Below are 20,827 nucleotides of genomic sequence, written 5' to 3' on the forward strand. Positions count from 1 at the left end.
TTCTCCTTTTTATTTCTTCATAAATGCTTCTTTTTCCTAATGTAAAGGTTCTTCCATTGTATACATATTCTCATACTTGCTCTATTTTGTTATTGTCTACTGTTATTTATTCTTCTGGTATCTGGTTTCCTTCAATTTATTCCTTCAAATATTTTAGTTTATTATTATTATTTTTTTTTTTATAGTTTATATATAATCCTACTTTATTTGATACTGCCTTTAATTTATTCAGCATTTCTTCTAGTTCTCTTTCGTTGTTTGCTATTACTACAATATCATAAGCATATCGTAAATGATTGTTTTTTACCGTTAATGTTAAACCCTTTGTCATGACAAATTAGTTCATTAGTTCACTCAGGGCATATTCTGATACTGCATTGAATAATTTTGGTGAAATAGTATCTGCTTGAGAGCCTCCATAGCTCAGTCGGTATAGATATCCCTTTGGCCAGAAAGATGGGTTCGATTCCCGTCCATGACGTGAGGAAACTTTATCTGGTCTCTTACGGAGGTAGAGGGTTTTTCATTCCTCAGAACAGGCAAACCAGCCTGAACACACACACATGGATTACAGCCACGAATACTTATGTCCCAGTCATAGGTCTGATTCACCAGCTATATGCTGGCTCCAAGCGTGGATGAAATGGGGGAGTTGGCGGAAAGCAATGGTGAACTACCCTGTAAAAATCTCACCAGATATACTTTGTGGCAAGAACATTTGCCTCAAAGTTACCAAGTCAGATATGACTGAAGAGTTAAATCATCATCAGTATCTCCTTGGCAAACTCCTAGATTTATTTATTTGGAATGGGCTGCTGTATTGGTTTATAAGGATACTATCAGTTGCTTTTTCATATATTTTGTTTATTAGCTGTATATAATTTTGGCTTGCTCCATGTTTCTATTAGGATTGCTTGTTTTTCAACTGAATTGAAGGTTTTTATAATCTGTAAAACCTAGGTACAATGATAAGTTGTATTCTCTTAGCTGACTCAATATCTGCAGATGGTCGATTGTGTTAAACCCCTTTCTGAATTCATCTTGTTCATTAGGCTGAACTTCATCCAATAATTTTATGATTCTGTTTGTCATTATTTTTGTAAACAGTGTATATACATGTAACCAGTACCATTGACAGGGTGTAGCATAGGGGCAGCCTACCTCATGGCGCGGCTTAATAAGGGCACTTGTTCAGCCATATTGCGGTAGGCGCCGTCGCTACACTAACAATTCTTGCTAGTGTAGCAAGTGTGGAAAGAAGTTTTTCCAAGCTTAAACTGATTAAAAATTATTTACAAACAGCTGTGACCCAAGAAAGATTGGTTGGTCTAGCAACTGTATTGATAGAGATGGATATAACTTATAATTTAAATTTAGAAGAGCTTATAAACAGTTTTATTGTGCAATATCCCCATAGAGCAAACATTTAATTAATATCATTATGTAATGGTTTGCATTATTGTTTCTCTTGTAATAAAAACAAAATGGCAATTGAAGATTTTCTTAAATTTTTGTCTTATAATCCATCAGGGGCGATATTTAATTGTTTGCCTCAGGGCACGATCTAATCTGGCAATGGCCCTGCTTGTAACAGCAAGTTTATAGGTCTTTCTTATTACCTTTTTGAACAAGAGTGTCATGTTAGCATTGTTCTAGCTTTTGGTATATCTTTCTCTTCTAGTCATTTATTAAATGCATTTTTTATTTTTGTTAACATTTCTCCTGCGGCTTTCATCATTTCTATTATAATTCGATCTTTTCCTGGCATTTTATCATTTTTCATATCTCGAGTTCTTGTTCATTTTCGAAATTTTGTATTTCTGGAATACGTTCTTCATGTTCTTCTGGCTTCTATGTAATAGTGTTTTCGGTAGTGCTTATGGTGTTATGCAATTCTGAAAAATATTGTCTGGCCGTTTTTACTATGCCATTTTTATTTTTAATCTTTAACAACTCATCCCTTTTCATCTTCTAATAGTAGTATTTCTGTTTTTTTCCTTGTATCGTTTTATAGTACTTTCATATTTTTGTTATCTGTTGTTTCTGGTATCTTTTTATCTCCTTGAATATTTTTTGATTGTTTTTATTTATTTCTATAAGTTTTATTGTATTCTTTTTTCTTTCTCTAATTAGTTGTCTTCTTTAATCCAACGAAAAAGTTTTTAATTATTTTAATTTTTTTAATTCCAACTGAGAAAGTGATTTCCAACTAGAAAGTAAAGAAAATGAATTTCTCGAGTTTTTGAGGGATAACTACCTCAGACAGTATGTAACAGAGGGCACCCAAGGATCGAGGATCTTGGATTTGATCATGTCATCGGAGGATCTCATTATAAATGAAATGTCAAATCTTCCTGCAGTTGGTGAGAATGACCATGAAGAGATTACCTGGGTGCTTGCCAGCTGTATGAGGACTTCTTGTGAGGAAGAAGATATATGTGGTACTAAAAGGCTAGTGATTATGAGAAGCTCAGGAGACAGCCTGCAGCTGTAGTATGGAATGAGAAGTTGGGTGGAAAGGAGATCGATGTCGCTTGTGTTCTGTTTAAGAACTATCTAGTAGAAGCAATGTCTAAATGTATTCCAAGAGTCATAAGGTTAAATAAAGTATGTGTGAAATGGAATCATAAAGAGATCAAGCATGCAGTATAGAGAAGGCATCGTTGGAGGCAGCAGAAGAGGAGTGGTAATAATCAATTCTTTGAGGATTACAAAGAACAGGCAAGGAAAGTGACAGTTGGTAAGGGTAGTAAAAGTTCAGTATGAGCAGTAGCAGTTAGTTAATGAAGTCCCCCCCCCCCAAAAAAAAAAAAAAAAAAAAAAAAAACTAGGGAGTTCTTTCAATATGTATCCAGCAAGAAAACAAATGATTATGGTAGGATGACATTGATTGGAGAAAATGGTATAAGGACAACTGCTGCAGAGCATAGAGTTGAGATATTTAATTTTAAGCACTTCATAAAGGTTTTAATCTTGTGAACATGACATCGTGAATAGTTTTGACCAGTGATTAAGGAGTAGGAGAGATTGACTGTGACTGAGCAAGAAGTGTATTCTGAAATTCTGAGCAAACTTAATGTTAATAAGGCTGTTGGACTTGATGATATATCACCACATATTTTGAAGGATTATGTCAGGGAGTTGACATCTTCCTTGGCATATTTGTTTAATATCAGTCTTACATTGAGTGAAGATCCAAATGGAGTGGAAGGAAGGGAAGATTTGCTAAAGGGACACCACAGATTTGCTAAAGGGAGGTCATATTTTAGTAATCTACTTTTCTTTTCTTTTTTTTTTTTTATGTTGCCCACCCAGGAAAGATTATTTAGAAATCTATAGTATATTTTGTACTGTTGGTGGGCTAAGAATTTTTTTTTCATTTTTATCAATTTTATTTTTTTTGTATTGTTAATTAAATTTTTGCACAATCTGGAAATCTTACTTTAGAGACCAAACATGAATTTTTTTCAAGCCTTTAGGCCTCCAATAAGCACTACAGTGGTCTCACACCATGCATTGAAATTCATCTACCACCTAAAGACAATCACAAACATCTATGCCTACAGCAGGATTTAAGTCCACACCTGTTGGTTGGAGAACAGGTATGCTAACCATTCAGCCAACCAGTCTAGCAAATTATTATTACACTTATTTCAATAAGGTAACAGCTGCATTGGACAAAGAAGAGATGGATACACAGTGGCGTACTTAGATTTTGCAAAGCCTTTTGATAGATTACCACATAATAAGTTGATAGTCAAATTAGAGCAGATATTAGAGTAGTGCACTGGATTGGAGATTGGCTATCTGCAAGTTTTGTATAGGGTAGCATCATCCTAGAAGAGAAGTGTCATAGTGGTATATCACAGGAGTCTGTTTTAGGGCCATTGTTCTTTAATGTGTATGTTAATGATACTGAGGAAGATATGAATGAGGATAATCAGTTATTTATAGATGATGCAAAATTAGAACTATGAGGGGTAGAGCAGATGTTGTGGATTTACAAGAAACTTAAATAGACTGAGTGAATAGTTGGGAATACCAGTTCAGTGTTGTGAAATGTAGGTTTTAAAATTTGGAAAACAAGGATGGGATGTAGAATTTACTCCTAGTTGGGATATATTGTTGAAGGTGGAGGAAATCGGAAATCTTGGGGTGGTGGAAGATAGGGATATAAAATTTAGAAGATACAATGCCAAAATTGTGAGAACAACACAACTAATTCTGGAAATCATGCTGAGGACACTGATTTGTAAGGAGATTCTGGTTCCATTGTATAAGGTCTTGATTAGGCTATGTATGAACTACTGTGCACAGATTTGATTACCTGGTTTTCAGAAAGATGAAGAGATGTTGGAGAAGGTTCAGATGCAATTGACCAAAATAGCCTCTGCTCTTTAGAATATTGAGTATGAAGAAAGGTGGAGAAGATGCAATTTGCAGAGTCTATTGGTTAGGAGGAAGAGGGGTGATATGAAAGAGATGTACAAGTTGGTAAGGGGTTATTATAGGATTGACATAGAGCCTTCAGTAGCTCAGTCCATATAGATGAAGCCCTTTGGTCAGAAAGACCTGGGTTCGATTTCTGTCCAAGACTTGGGGAACCTTTATCTTGTCTTTTTCGACTAAAAGGTGAATTAGCTATTCTCATATGGAGGTAGAGGATTTTTTCACCTGGAAACTTGGGTTTTTGCCCCCCCCCCCCCCCCCGAACAGGCAAACTGTTCCCGTGAACACACACACAGATCTACAGTCATAAAGTACATACTTAAACTATCATTAGGAAGGCTCAACCCATCCTAAGGATATCTCCATACGAAATAAATAAAATAGGATTCACATTGAAGATGTTTTTTCATAAAATGGTGGAAGAACAAGAGGTTATCACTGAATGCTGTATAAGGAGGGTGTGAGCAAGGGAGTAAGAATCAGGTTTTTTTTTTGCTTGGAAAGTTGTGAATGATTGGAATGCATGCCTGAGACTGGGGTGTCTGCAGAGAATTTGAATGCATTTAAGACATGGTATGATGAGCTGTGTATATGACAAAAGGACTTCCTACAATGAATCTTTGACTTCAATGGGGGTTAAAGATATTGCAGATCACTATCAGTGTATTACACTGACAGTGATCTGTGAATCGAAATATTTGTAGTTAATCTATCATATTACATAACTTTTTAACTATGTCATTGTCTGTAGAATATCAGGTATATGAAGAGAGATTGGGATAACACCAGTTGGGGGATTGGGGTTTGATGAGCTTTGTGTATGATGGTGTGTCCCCCCCGATGAATATTTTTACTCCATGGAAGTCTAATGTTAAGAATAATAATTCTTATTAATCTTTCTTTTAATAAAACAGAACTCTTACAATAGTAAACTTTAAGGAACCAAAGGAATAGTATGTTGTTTTGCTACAAAATTTCATTTAGAATGGTATTGATTCCGTGGATTTGTGGGTTGAGACTGCTTGATAGTTTCTTATAGTGAGAGTCAACTGTATGTTTTGTTTTTACTTGTTTACATTTTGTGTGAAATTAATGGTTCTAATTCAATAATATTTGCAGTTGCACCAATCCCAGAAAGTTCACCTATAACAGATACTTCCAGTAACATAAATATATGTCAAGAGTTTACTTCTCTCAGTTGTAAAGATAGTTCATTTGATTCTTCTCGTAAAATGCCAAGCCATCATGGTGATTTTACAAAACCAATAATTACAAATAGTAAGTATCTGCTATATATATAATCCTAATTTCAACAATATATATATATATATATATATATATATTGCATATAGACTGAAAATATATACTCTGTTGCAAAAATTGTGGTCTGTCCATCCGTTTCCTGAATTTCTTGTGATCAAATGTTTTATCATAATAAACCTCACTGGAATGTGGTCTAAACCAGTGTTTCTCAACCGCCGTGCCGCGGCCCGGTACTGGCCCTGGCTTCAATTATACTGGACTGCGAGAAGTTCTCCTGGAATTTGTCATTTTAGTTTTTTAAGCAGTTTTCATGAATAAATATTTTATAGTGGAAATATTCTGAGGAGAAGAATATTCATGAATGTGTCCAAAAGCTCAGACCCAGTATGCTTAAATAACATCTGCGTAGCAAATGTCAGTGACCAAGCCACGTATTTTTAAACATGGAAGTATTCATGAATTATCAGGAATGGAAATGGAAAGCTATTCTTTGTTGATGGAACTGACAGTTGTCAAGTAAAAATGCTGGAACATCCATACAGTTATGAGTGCTGGATAGTTGAATTTTCTGAAATAACTCTTAATGTTTTTGGTACTTGTTTTAAGTTGTAACTGAATATGCTTGAAGTAAGCCATATGTTGAAGACATGGGTATGAGGTTGTCATTTTCTTCTGTGATTGTATGCAAGAAAATTTGTTACTGCTGTTTCCCTTAGTGCACTTAAGGATTGATCAAAAATTTGTGTCTTGATTTTCCAGAGCAAGATCAACCTATGTATTTGGTGTTTCAACATAGTAAAACACCAAATACATAAGCCTAGGAAAATAACCTGTAAAAGTTAGGATAAAATATATACATAAACTTTTTTTTTAAAAAAAATTAACAATATGTTATTATGTTTAGGCTTTATTAAATCATCAAAGTTAGAATAATGCATTTTCTAATGTTGTTTCATGAAATCTATTCACAAAATTTCCTGGGGCTTCTGTATTTCTTGGCTGAGGTGGTATCCTTTATTTCCATCATCGGATAATGTTGCTTATAGTTGATTTTAAAGTCAAAAACAATGTCAGGAATGTATAGGTCACTGATATGACATCTTATGATAACATCCCTTTTAAAATCCCAGTTTTTTTTTTCATGTGCCGTTGACTGTGTACAGATCTACATAGTATAATCCATGTGTGATAACAGAAACTCATATATCAGTATGTTCATTCTAAAACAAGGTATTTAATACTTATTTAAAGTTTATATCAATGCTTTCTGAATGCAGATGATATTTTCTGGTTTTTGATTGCCTTCTGAAAAGGACAATGATATGCAGAAGAGTGTGATATAGAAATCTTGGCAGTGTGTGGAAGCAGTCAAGCAGAATTTCAGAAAGTCTGCACAGTGGATTCAGTTTAGTAATAGGACATGATGTGATGAGCTGATAGTTGCCTACATGAGCAGCTGCTACACATAAACCAAATAAACCAAAAATCAGCTGTGTCAATCAACATCGCAAACTACTAGTATCAGGAACATTGTGACCGCTCCGTAGAAGTGTTAATGTCTGTGATATGGAATAACAAATCATACTAAACCAGTTCCTTGAAGGATGAACTTCAAGAGATAAGCCATACTTCTGGATAATGCAGTATTTCATGTATTATGGGAGTTTAATGGAATGGTTCTGTGTACTTTTCAATGTGATAATGCTTCATGTCATACTATAGGTGTGCTATTGTGTGATGGTGTGATGAAAATGATATGAAAATTTGACTGGGTGTGCAGAATACTAATCTCTACCCAACAGAGAATACCTTTGGGATGAGCTGAAACTTTGGGTATGGACTAGACCTACTCATCTGGCAACAGTATATTCTTCCTTCAGCATGCGTAGTCATGCTGAAGAAAGAATAATCAAAATATTTTTCTTAGTCTTTCCCTCAGTATACTTGCCCTGTATACTTGACTGGATGATAAGCCAGTCATGAACTGGCTTATCATCATATTTTGTACAGAACACAAACAATCAAACTGAAGAATCCTTTAGTCCTTTCAAATTAGTTGATTTGCAATAAAATATCTTTAAAGAAAGTAATTTTAAGAAACATTGTGTTCATAGTAGTTGAAATGAAGTTGTCTGGACTAGTGGGTCCAACAGCAGTAGATACAGTCACATTGAAGGCAGATCGTGATCATTTTCATACATACATTATTTCATTAATGAAATACATTTTCATTTCATGTATGCCATAAAGGGTATACATATGTGTGCCCTCATGGCATGTGAACACGTTATGACAGTCTAACACAATTAATTTCATGACTAGTTTCAGATCAGCAATTTTCTTTCACTTTGGCTGGCCGAGTGGTTAGCATGTCCGCTCTCCAGTCAAGAAGCTGCAGGTTCGAATCTTGCCGTGGGCATAGATGTTTGTGATTGTCTGTGGAAATACTAGTGGAGATGGTGGTCGGCGGTAGATTGTGAGTGGTGGAAGCAGAGTTGTAGAGTAGATGCCCTCCCAACGGAGGGCATCTACTTTGGACTCCCTGGAAGTGAAAAATAATAATAATGATAAGGTATTTGGTTTGATTATCTCTTATTTTAAGGCACTCCTAATTTTCACCGGTCTGCCATTTTTGCCCTAGTCGTTTTGTTAATCTTTCATCTTTTGTTCTGTTTCACTGACAATAGTTTCTTAGATTAACCTCACTTACACATTCTTGAGTATTAATAATGTCAAGTTCTTTTCGTGACTGCAATTTTCCTCAAAATTGTTACTCCTGATTAGTCATTTTTGATCAGCTGCTTTACTTCTGTCCCAGCTCTCCAATTTATATTTTAAAATTAAGAGCATTGCCTTGTGCTGCTAGTTTGGTTTTATGACTAATTTCTTTCTTGACCTGCAGAGATGAAACAGTTATCATTCCATTGTATAAGACCCTGATCAGTCCTCACTTAGACTATTGTTCTCAGATTTGGTCCCCAGGATTTGAAGGGGATAAATTAACTGTGGAAAGGGTACAAAGGCAGATAACAAAGATGGTTTCAGGACTGTACAATGATAGTTATGAGGATTGGCTGAGGGAATGTGGACTGCAGAGTTTGGTGGATAGAAGGAGAGAGGTGATATGATTGAGACTTTTAAACTGTTGAGAGGTGGTTACAGGGTTGACACTGGGGAGTTCTTTCGCTTGGTTGAACAGTGGGAAGGAGTGATGACAATAGGCCATCCCTGGAAGTTACGAAAGGAAACTGTGAGCAAGAGGGTGAGTAGTGGTTTCTTTGCATGGAGTGTGGTTGAACCATGGAATGCATTGCCTGATGGAGTGGCGAGAGCGAGAACGGTCAAGGAGTGGTATGGTAGACTTTGTGCTTCTTAGGAAGGACCTCCCACGTCTTTTGACTTCATGGAGGCCTGAATAATAATAATTATACTTTTTCAGCTAGCTTCTCACTATGCCAATGATACAATTCTCTTTTGTTATCTCTTTCCAGATTTAATTTATTGTGTTCACCAAAAATTGTGCTTAAATGGCTCAAATATGTAATCTCTTCTATAAATACAGCACTGAGAATTATATTGGTCTTTTCTATTTCCTTACTTGTTTTCATGGTTTTGTGCTTCTATTGCTAATTTTCATAGGAAATTTGTCATTGCAAGTGTGATATTCAAATAACTACTATGACAAATTTGCTATGAAAGTTAGCAATAAAAGCATGAAACTCTGAAAACAGGCAGAGATATAGAAAACATCAGCTGCATTCTCATTGATGTATTTATAGAAGAGATTTCACATTTGAGCTATTTAGGTACACTTTTTTTAGTCAATAGAGTAAATGTGAAAAGAGAAAACAGAAGAGAATTATGTGTGGTTGGCATAATGGGAAGCTAGCTGAATATGTATATGGAATAAGAAAGAAATTAGCCATAAGGCTAAACTAGCAGCACAAGGCAGTGCCCTAATTCTGGTTGGTGAGCAGAATATTGTCAAAAATGAGAGAGAATTGCCTTTTGGTTGTATTGAAATTGACCAGGTTATCCTCACCCATCTGGAGAATGACGACATCAGTGTTTAAGGCATTGGTAAAGAAGAGTGGAGAATACTGCCATAGCAAAGCTATAAATAGAGTGACTGCACTGCATAGTTCAGAAAGCCTGGACAGAGGGACGAATTCCCGATGATTGGAGTAGAGCTCTAATAGTACCCATATATGAAAAGGGAAATACAACTGAATGTGAGAATTACAGAGGTATGTCCCTACTGAGTGTTCCCGGCAAGATCTATGCAAGTATACTTGAGAAACAGTTGAGAAGAATTGTGGAAGAAAAGCTTGGTGAAGAACAAGCTGGATTCAGGCCAAATAGAGGCTGTCAGGATCAGATCTTCACTATACGACAAATAGTTGAGAAAGCATGGGAATGTAACAAAGATCTGTATTTAAGTTTTGTCGATCTGGAAAAGGCATATGACAAGGTGCCAAGAGAGAAGCTATTCAATACGCTACAATTATATGGTGTCAATGGGACATTATATCAAGCATTACTTAGTCTGTATTTGAGTTGTAAGTCAGCAGTTAGAATTGAAGGAAGTACAGGAAGATGATTTAATGTTAAATCTGGTGTGAGACAAGGATGTACATTATCCCCTCTGTTATTCATTATCTATATGGATCACATTATGAAGGAAAGTGGTATTAAACATGATATCAGAATTGGAGATGTTAATGTCAGCTCTTTACTTTATGCCTATGTTGTTATACTTCTAAATAAATCCGCTACAAGTTTGCAAGATTCCCCAACTAAATTGATTAACTGTTGTAATAGATATGGTATGAAGGTCAGCAATAAAAAGACAAAGACAATGAAAATAGGTAATATCATTGAAAATGCCAACTGTGTTGTGAACAGAGAACCCGTGGAACAAGTAAAACATTTCAGCTACTTAGGCACGATTTTTACTGAAGATATTAAACTAAATATGGAAATAGACAACAGAATCAACAAAGCTGGTATGGTGGGAAGTCAATTGAATAAATTCATATGGAATAAGAGAGAAATTAGTCGGAACACTAAATTAGCTCTATACAAGACAGTGTTCAAACCAGTTTTAACTTATGGATCTGAGAGCTGGGTCAGAAGTAAAACACTTGACCAAAGACTAGAGATCCGAGATATGAGAGTCCTGAGAAAGATTAGAGGCGTGAACAGATGGCATCAATAGCAATATCATATTAAAAACGAGGATATTAGGAATTAACTAGACATTGTCAGCATCTAGGAATGCGTTAGCAGAGCTAATCTCAGGTGGTATGGTCACTTAAACAGAGTGGGTGAGGAAAGATTAGCAAAAAAAGTGTTCTCTGCCAGGTTGGCAGCAAAACGACCCAGAGGAAGACCAAGATATAGGTGGATTGATACGGTACAATGTGCCTTAGACGATAGAAATATAAGATCTGATAATGATAATATTGGAATCTTGACAAGTAACAGAATGATTTGGAGAAAATTGTAGATAGGAAGTTAGTAATGATGTAAATTTTTCATGTAGTACTATCATATCGTGTACACCACTTGAGGGTACATATCAGGAATTTGATGATGATGTTCTCAGTGACAAGGGAAGCAAAAATTACCACAGTATTCATATTGTGAAAATAATTAAGTGGTCTTTAGTGCATAAAAGGGTCTTCCTCAGCCATAGTCAAGTTAGCTGGTCTTGGGTGCGGGCAGTGAGATTTTTTCTGCTAGTTTATCTGCCATTTTTCATCCCGCAAGCAGGCAAACCGGCCCCGTGAACACACAGGCTACAGTCATAGGATATAGTACGGCAAGGAAGACAACGGGGAAACCACCTTGTTCATAATCATTTCCCTAGATGGTGGCATATATAGCTACCCACAGACAGCTGTAAGGCTAAATACTGTCAGTGCATAAAAGTTGCTTAGTTATGTTTCCAAGCATGCACAGAAGTGAAAGGAATGTTATTGGATGTTGCTAAGTGTTCAGCTGTTCGGAAGTAATAAAGGAACACAGCAGGTAAAAAATGTGGAGTTTGTGTGTCTTCGATATATGAAAACTGTACAGAAATTAGAAGAGTTAGAAGTGGAAGACTTGGAGAGGATATCCTTTAAAAAAGAGAGAAGTTGAACTTTTGGTAGAAATTAATCCATATGGGATTTAATTAAGTTAAAGCTCAAAAGAATTTTATTGCTCTCCAGTTCATATAGAAATGGGCCCAATAAAGTTTGTTAAATTCAGAATTCTCAGTTCGATAAGTGATAACAGTTGATGTAGTTGTAGTTATTTCTTCAGAAGCTTTTATGTAGAAGGCAAAGTTGTTCTGTGATAAAACTGTTGATAAGATTTTAGTAGTTTATTCAGTGGAGTTTGTTACTTTCGTATAGAAAGTGAAGTTATAGAAATATCTTGGATAAGACAAAATATTGAGAAAATTTGGAGTTGTGATATGAAGAATACATTGTGCTTTCATAGTTAAGTTCAGTAATTGCCAGCCTGATTGGCCGAGTAGTTAGCACATCCACTCTCCAGCCAAGAGGCTGCAGGTTCGCGGCCTGTCTGGGGGGCATGATTGTGATTGTCATCCTCCTTCTTCTTCTCACACAAGGATAGGTACCCCCCCCCCCCCAACGCCACACTCTGCAACAAGTCATTTGGGGTCTCTTGAAAAGTTGCAATAAGGAGAAATAGTGGACCCTGCATTAAGTGGGACAAAAAATGCTAGAAAGAAGAAACTAAGTTGAGTAGTTGATTTAATATTGCATATATTTGTTATTTGTAAATTAAAGATTTTTATTTTGGTTATAAGGTGTGTGAAGACCCAATCTCTTAATGGTTTAATAGTTACTGAGTTAATTTAGAAGATAAGATTTTTATATGAGATCCTGGATATAAATCTGTATAGTTTAGATTTGTAGTTCAGTTTCAGGTGTGTCTTTTTATTTTGAAGTTCAGAGTTAAACCACTCAGAGTGTGAGGGAATGAGTAAAAATACATCCACATGTTCACATAAATCTGGTTATTTTTAGAGGTAGGGATGATTTCAGTATAATACTGAATTTAAATTTTAGCTGAAAATTAATATATGAGATTGGAAAAAAACTTGGAAGACTAATGCATGTGCATGGAATTGTGATTGAAGCATGAATAAATGAATTAAAAGACAAAGAATCAGAACTGTGAATTATGAAAAAAGTAAGAAATTAAAAAAGTAAAAAGCAAGAATTATATGTGGCAGCCAGTAATATGAAGGACAGTGTGCTCTTATATCATTTTTATCATTCTTCACCACACCCAGTTCATTCTAATTCAAAATAATATTTGTGGAGGCAAAATTGAATGCTGCATGTTTGAAAGTGATAGCATACATCTTATCAATGAGTGCTAGCTCACATATACATACTTTCCTTTGTAAACAGTATCTGTATTTTGCCATGGTAACATCATAACCATTTCATATAAAATGATTATAGAGACAAAAGATTATTTCTCAAACTATGGTATGTATATGATATGGCCAGCCTGGCTGATCACGTGGTTAGCATATCCGCTCTCCAGCCAAAAAGCTGCGGATTCGAATCCCACCGTGGGCATGGATGTTTGCGATTGTCTGTGGAAATACTAATGGTGGTGGTCAGCAGTAGATGGTGTTAGTGTAGTTGCGGTCAGTTGGTGGATTGTTGTAGACAGTTGTAGAGAAGGTGCCCTCCCTCGATGACTCTTTGTACTCCCTTCAGCTGTCTAATAATAATACTACCAGTTGTGTGATGTCTCTTATGCTAACTTACTGCAAAGCATCAGTCACTATATCTTTACATTGATAATTCATCTTATATATATTAAAAATGAATGTAGAAATGAACCGAATGTTGATCCTAATTTAAGACTTCAGTACCTCTTTCAATTTGGCACATTGAAAAATATTTAAGGGGTGCTTAAGGGTCAAGCTGTATAACTGAGAGGAGACCTCCACATAGCCTTTAAAGGAATGCGGAGAACCGACCAGGGCTTCTGACCTAATGTCCAATCCTCACCTTCTCGTGGTGCACCCTGTTGGGTATCTACTTGGGTACTGAACGAACGAGGATGGGCTGGCAATTTGGGATTTAGCCGACCAAATTGTATTCTTATTGGTTAAACCAAAATAAAAAATGATGGTACAACATGACAAAATTTCATGCCGGCTGGGGCTTCGCCCGGTTAAACAAGGCCCCCGTTGTTTTTGCCAGGGAACCAGGGCGAACAGCGAAAAGTCAGCTACTGGAACAAATCTGAAAACAAACCCCAACTCGACATCACCAGAGTTAAAGATCGGTACTATCAATGTAAGAAGCCCGAATGGCAAAGAAATAGAGCTAGCTGGGGAATTAGGAAAGTACCAGATCGACATAATAGGGGTGACTTAAACAAAAAAGACCAAAACTGGTGAGCTCTTTCTGAGCAATAAATACAAAATGTTATATTCAGGCAATGACATTCTAGGAAAAGGAGTAGCCATAGTATTCAACACAAAATGTGAGGCTAATCTTCTTGAATGGAAGGCAGTCTCAAGTAGAGTAATGTGGGCAAATATGAGAATGGGGAACTGGACAATGAGACTTATTTGTGCCTATGGTCCCACAGAAGGTTCTACTAAGGTAGAAGTGGACGAATTTTTTGAAGCTTTAGAAAAAGCAGCTTACACAATGAAAAAGGAAAAGTTGGTCCTTGTTGGGGATCTAAATAGCAGAGTAGGAAATGATTGTCAGACATACAAAAATATTTTGGGAAAATTTGGAGAAAAGAGCAAAGCTAATAATAATGGCAAATATCTGTTGGATTTCTGCTCAGGACATGGACTGGTTATTACTAACACCATGTTCCAACATAAAAATGTGCACAAATTCACATGGAGAGAAGAGGCTAGGAATAAGAAAAGTCTCATTGGCTATGTTATTGTTGATAGTGATGTTTTCTCCCTGGTGCAGGACACCAGAGTGTACAGAGAATTTGAAATTGGAAGTGATCACTATCTAGGCTTGAGCAAGATAAAAGTTGAGCAGCTCTCAGATGTGAACTGTAGACTAAAATACACAAAGATTATTCAAGAAAAAATGAAAGAGTTTGAGAACAGGAATCAAACCTTGGAGATTCAGTGGCAAACTCTGAAGAAAACATTGATTGATTCTGCCAGAGAGGCATGTGGTGAGGCTGTCTGTAAGGATAAAAAAAATCAGAACTCCCTGTTGGACACAGGATGTTAAAGAGGCAGTGAAGGAAAAGAAAAAAGCATATCAAAAGTTCCTGTCAAATAAGTCAGCTTGTGCTCTTAGAGAATATAGAGACAAATGCAAGAATGCTAAACACTGTGTAAAACTAGCTAAACAAAAGTCATGGGAGGACTTTGGCAAGAATATAGAAAATAAATATCAAGAAGGTGGCAAAATATTCTGGAGGTTGTTGAAGAAGCTTAGGAATGGAGGAAAGAGTGCTGTAAAAGGAGTTAGAGATGATAAAGGTGACATGAAAATGGGAGAAAAAGATATCCTTGAAGTATGGAGTAATTACTTTGAAAAACTTCTAAATGAAACAAGCAGTGATTACAGCATAGTGGTAAAAAACACTGATACAGTCAGAAATACATATCCATACTTGAAGTAGAAAAAGCCATCAAAGGCTTGAAATGTGGAAAGGCAGCAGGAGTAGATGATATTCAACCAGAAATGCTGAAGTATGGTGGTATAAAAGTCTTACAGCGGCTGCACTGCATAGTTCAGAAAGCCTGGACAGAGGGACGAATTCCCGGTGATTGGAGTAGAGCTCTCATAGTACCCATATATAAAAAGGGAAATAAAACTGAATGTGAGAATTACAGAGGTATTTCCCTACTGAGTGTTCCTGGCAAGATCTATGCAAGTATACTTGAGAAACGGTTGAGAAGAATTGTGGAAGAAAAGCTTGGTGAAGAACAAGCTGGATTCAGGCCAAATAGAGGCTGTCAGGATCAGATCTTCACTTTACGACAAATAGTCGAGAAAGCATGGGAATATAACAAAGATCTGTATTTAAGTTTTGTCGATTTGGAAAAGGCATATGACAAGGTGCCAAGAGAGAAGCTATTCAATACGCTGCAGTTATATGGTGTCAATGGGGCATTATATCAAGCAATACTTAGTCTTTATTTGAGTTGTAAGTCAGCAGTTAGAATTGAAGGAAGTACAGGAAGATGATTTAATGTTAAATCTGGTGTGAGACAAGGATGTACATTATCCTCTCTGTTATTCATTATCTATATGGATCACATTATGAAGGAAAGTGGTATTAAACATGATATCAAAATTGGAGATGTTAATGTCAGCTCTTTGTTTTATGCAGATGATGTTATACTTCTAAATAAATCCGCTACAAGTCTGCAAGATTCTCTGACTAAATTGAATAGCTGTTGTAATAGATATGGTATGAAGGTCAGCAATAAAAAGACAGACAATGAATATAGGCAGAATCATTGAAAATGTCAACTGTGTTGTGAATGGAGAACCTGTGGAACAAGTAAAACATTTCAGCTATTTAGGCACGATTTTTACTGAAGATGGTAAATTAGTCCTGAGAGTCCTGAGAAAGATTATACGCGTGAACAGATGGCATCAGTGGCAATATCATATTAAAAACGATGATATTAGGAAAGAACTTGACAGTCAGCATCCAGGAATGCGTTAGCAGAGCTAATCTCATGTGGTATGGTCACTTAAACAGAATGGGCGAGGATAGATTAGCAAAACAAGTGTTCTCTGCCAGGTTGGCAGCAAAACGACCCAGAGGAAGACCAAGATATAGGTGGATTGATACGGTACAATGTGCCTTAGACGATAGAAATATAAGATCTGATAATGTTGGAGTCTTGACAAGTAACAGACTGATTTGGAGGAAAGTTGTAGATAGGAAATTAATAATGATGTAATTTTTTTCATGTAGTACTATCATATCCTGTACATCCCTTGAGGGTACATAGCAGGAATTTGATGATGATGATGAGAAATATTTATGATCATTCTATTATAAACATTTATTACAAAAATATGCAAATAAAAGAAAAATTGATTTTTGTAGTGTGACCTAATTAAATTTCTATAGCTAATCAAAAATTGTAAAGATTCTAGCATACCATTATTAACAGTTGGTCCGCGCGGTTAGCCTAGTGGCTATGCGCTTCGCAACCATATGCCTGGGGAAGGAGTGTCCTAGGTTCGATTCCCGTCGGTGACGTGAGGAGCTGAAGGATCTTCCTCAGCCATAGCCAAGTTAGCCAGTCTTGGGCGTGGACAGCAGGGTTTTTTCCCCAGTTTATTCTGGGGTTTTTCATCCCGCAAAGCAGGCAAACTGGCCTTGAGAACTCAACACTACAGGCCATAGGATACACAGGGGCATAAGGCTTGACCACCTTATCCTGTAAAAACGGAGTGAGGTCCGATGATCAATGGACCCTCAACACTGCAAGGTAAAAGAGGGTATAAGGAAGATGATGATGATGATGATGATGTAATTGCTGTAGAATAAATTTTTATGTATATTTGAAAAAATAAGCAATAAAAAAGGGATTTTTTTCCTTTATTTGGAATTATATTTCTTTGCTTATGTTAAGAAATATTCTTAATGAATGGCAATCAATATCATTGCTATACAAAGAGGGAAAAAATTAAAACAAAAAATGGAATTTTGTTCATTCATACTACAGTTGAGTAAAACTAAAACAAATGCTCATTAATATATAGTTCATTTATGTTAATATACATTAGACATTTGATAGATACCAATGCAACATAACCTCGTTCTTTTTTTTTATAATTTGGTCTGCTGTTACAAAAACAAAAATCATATTTCAAGCATTTTAACTTTGTAAGATTGTAGTTTCAAGTTTGTCGCTTCTATCTTCTGTTAAAACTTACTGTGTAAATCATTAGCTAGTCTCATACAGAGGCGACAGGGATTTCCCTCTGAGAAACTTGGATTTTTCATCCTGAAAAACAGACATACTGGCCAGATGAATACACGCAACTCATAAATTAAATATTAGTTCCATAATTTGGACTACAATGATGACACATCCAGAATGAAGCAGTTGATGTTTGTTAATTTGGGCAGTAAATCTCAGTTACACGAAAAAATTTTGATTTATGTCCAGTGTATGTAATAGAGGTATATTCAATAAGAAAGTGAATACTTATCTGTTCATTGTCTTTATTTTTCTGCTCAGAAAGCATGATAAACCAATTTTCTGCTTCAATTCTATAAAGAGAGAAATTCAATTGGGCACTCAGCACCAATATTGCTATTTTCTCTCTCACATACACACACATTTTCTTGAGGGGCCTAGCTGTTTTGCATACAATGAATACAGTGTCCATTATTTTTGATAGCATAAACAATAATACCACAAAACAAATCTGCATTACTCATAATTCCATATAACACTACAGGATAGAAGTTTCTGATTTTACATACCACAAAAACTAAGCATTCTGCCAGTTGCTGCTCTGTTTCCAAATTACATAAGGTGTTACTAATTCTCATTTGCTATATCAATACACCTTTGTTACATAAATTTCAAATTTGTTATGTCTTTTGTTGCTCAGTTACAGGCACAAGATATTGAATAGCTGTTTGTGAAACAGTATCTTGTACAGTATATTGAATTTTTTTTTTTTTTTTTTTTTCATCCTGTGCTATTATTTCATTTTATTACATTTGTTGTCAGATTAATTTACTAATAAATAGTTATAATAGCAGTTCATTAAATTTTCATAAGTGTTTTATTTTTTTTCCATGGTGAATTCATTAAAGTTTCATAACAGTAGTTTCTTTCCCATGGTGCTTTAAGTTTATTTTTAACCCAGAAAGATTCATATCAACTGTACTGAATGGTTAGTCAATATATAACACAGAAATTCTAGTTTAATGTATAACACTAGTTTTATTTTTTATTTATTTCATATAAATATTTAAATTTTTTATACATTTTTATGCCCCTTCCCACACATGGAAGATTTTAATTAGACCTATAATACGTTAGTACTGTGGATGGGCTAAGAATTTTTTTTCTATATATATATATACATACACTGCTTGGAAAGAAGTCAAAAGACACCATAGTGTGAGGAACAAACAGCCATGGCATGCATCTACTTAAGATGTAGAACCTCCTTTAGCTAACGTCCTACAGGGCATACTTTCCACAAGTGTATGATAGTGATCAATGGGAATTTTGGAATATTCTTCCTGTAGGCATGTAATGAGATCCTGGACTTTGTATGCTGGATGTCCCATGACCTCATCCAACTCTCCAATTAATCCTACAGATGTATAATAGACTTGAGATCAGAGCTTTGTTGAGGCCACTCAAGTGTGGTGAACGTTCATGTCCACAAACCACTCAGTTACAGCAGCAGCCGTATGACACATTGCATTGTCTTGCTCTAATAGACAATAGTCAGTTCCATAGAAACTCTACAAAATAGGAAGCATTGCATTGTCTAGAATGTTCAGAGACCTCTCGGTGTTTAATGTTGATGGCATCACAAACAGAGGTCTGAGGCAAATCAAGAAAAATAGAACTGTACCATGACACTGCCACTTTTGAATTTCATAGCTTGGGGCTACGTAATTTGGCAAGAGGCATTCATCAGGCATCTACCACACCCATACCTCTCCATCTGCTCAGTAGAGGGTGTAGCGTGATTTGTAACTCCATAACACAGCTTTCATTTACACTCTCTTTGTACCACTGACAATGCTACTGCATGTTGATTTGGGTAATGTGGGACTTGCATATTGTGGTGCTATTATGAAAACCCATGTTGTGAGTCTTTGTTCTGAATGTTTTTGTGCAGATTTGTGTTCCAGTTGATGCCTGGAACTCTACATTCAATGTGTCAGCTGATAAATGGCTTTTTTTATATTTTCTTTTGCTCACCCTACAGTCACTTTTGGTGAGTGTGGTGGGTCGTTCACTACGGGTAACACTTCCAGTTGACTCCCTGCACATCAATCTCAGTATGGTATCATTGATTGGTGACCTGGGATGGCCCAATTTGTCAAAAATTTGCTTTCTCATAGCCATTTCACCTGGACGTAGTTGCACTGACTTGGAAGCATCACATTCCTCCAATTTATTCTGGCTACGAACATGTGACTAATTACATGGCACGATGCACCTTTCCTGTGTGTGTGTGTGGGGGGGGGGTTGTTGACCTCTTTCCAAGTAGTGTATATATTTATATTTTTCTTATTATTTTTACATCTACTGAGAGCCTAAAAGGCTTCATTGGCATAGAAGTTGTCTTGGTTTGCACTAAAAAGACATGAAGTCTGCACAGGAAGTCCACATGTTCACCTTTTATTAGTGCTTAGGTTTAGGTTATTAGGTTTCACTGGCCTATTTTCAAATTTCTGTTTAAGTATTGCTAACCAAGGAAGTATCTTATTAAAAATGAGAATATTAAGAAAGAATTTGACATTGTTAGCATTCAGGAATGTGTAAGCAGATCTAATCTGTTAGTATGGTCACTTAAACAAAATGGAAGAAGAAAGGTGAGCAAAACAAGTGTTCTTCTTTTCTAGAATTGCAGAGAAGAAGAAGAAAAAACTAGAGGAAGACAAAATCTAGCTGGATTTATATAGTAAAAAGTGCCTTAGAAGATAGAAATACAAGAGCTGTTAATATTGAAGTCTTAAAAGATAACACATTAACTTTAAAATTGCCATTAGGAAGTTAGTAATGATATAACTTTCTCATGTAGTACTATCATATCCTCTATATACCCCCTTCAGGATATATATCAGGAATTTCATGATGATGATCATAGTTACTGAATTTGTTTTTACAGATTTATAATATTCTTATCTGTTCACAAGGATTAAGTATTGTAAACAAATTTACATATTGAATGAGTGTATATGTCATTCTTTTGCCATGTTAAGCAAAAGCAAAGAATACCAAAGTTTTGAATTGTTTAACAATGAAACATGGTTTTGTCTTCAGTGGAAATTGCAGTATTTTTTTTTTAGCATTCTGCATCTAAAAATTATTTAACTCTTAATGTCTGAACAGATAAGTATGTTATATGTT

General features: G+C 35.7%; 1 protein-coding gene across 6 annotated transcripts in view; it reads left to right on the forward strand.

Annotated features, from left to right (window-relative positions):
* The window catches only part of numb (NUMB endocytic adaptor protein), a 233,781-nt gene that overhangs the window by 175,685 nt on the left and 37,269 nt on the right, over nucleotides 1–20,827 (forward strand). For 5 of the 6 annotated variants that reach the window (XM_090398947.1, XM_090398945.1, XM_090398944.1 and 2 more), the window contains exon 8: nucleotides 5,569–5,727. The exons of the other annotated variant lie outside the window; for it this stretch is intronic. In XM_090398947.1, coding sequence (XP_090255073.1) covers nucleotides 5,569–5,727 — 159 coding nt within the window. The remainder of the gene's footprint in view (nucleotides 1–5,568; nucleotides 5,728–20,827) is intronic. 6 annotated transcript variants of the gene reach the window in all.

Source organism: Typopeltis vanoorti, chromosome 10, assembly GCF_054136105.1.
Source record: "Typopeltis vanoorti isolate ZY-2024b chromosome 10, IOZ_Tvanoo_1.0, whole genome shotgun sequence".
In the NCBI taxonomy this organism is placed as follows: Eukaryota; Metazoa; Arthropoda; class Arachnida; order Uropygi; family Thelyphonidae; genus Typopeltis; species Typopeltis vanoorti.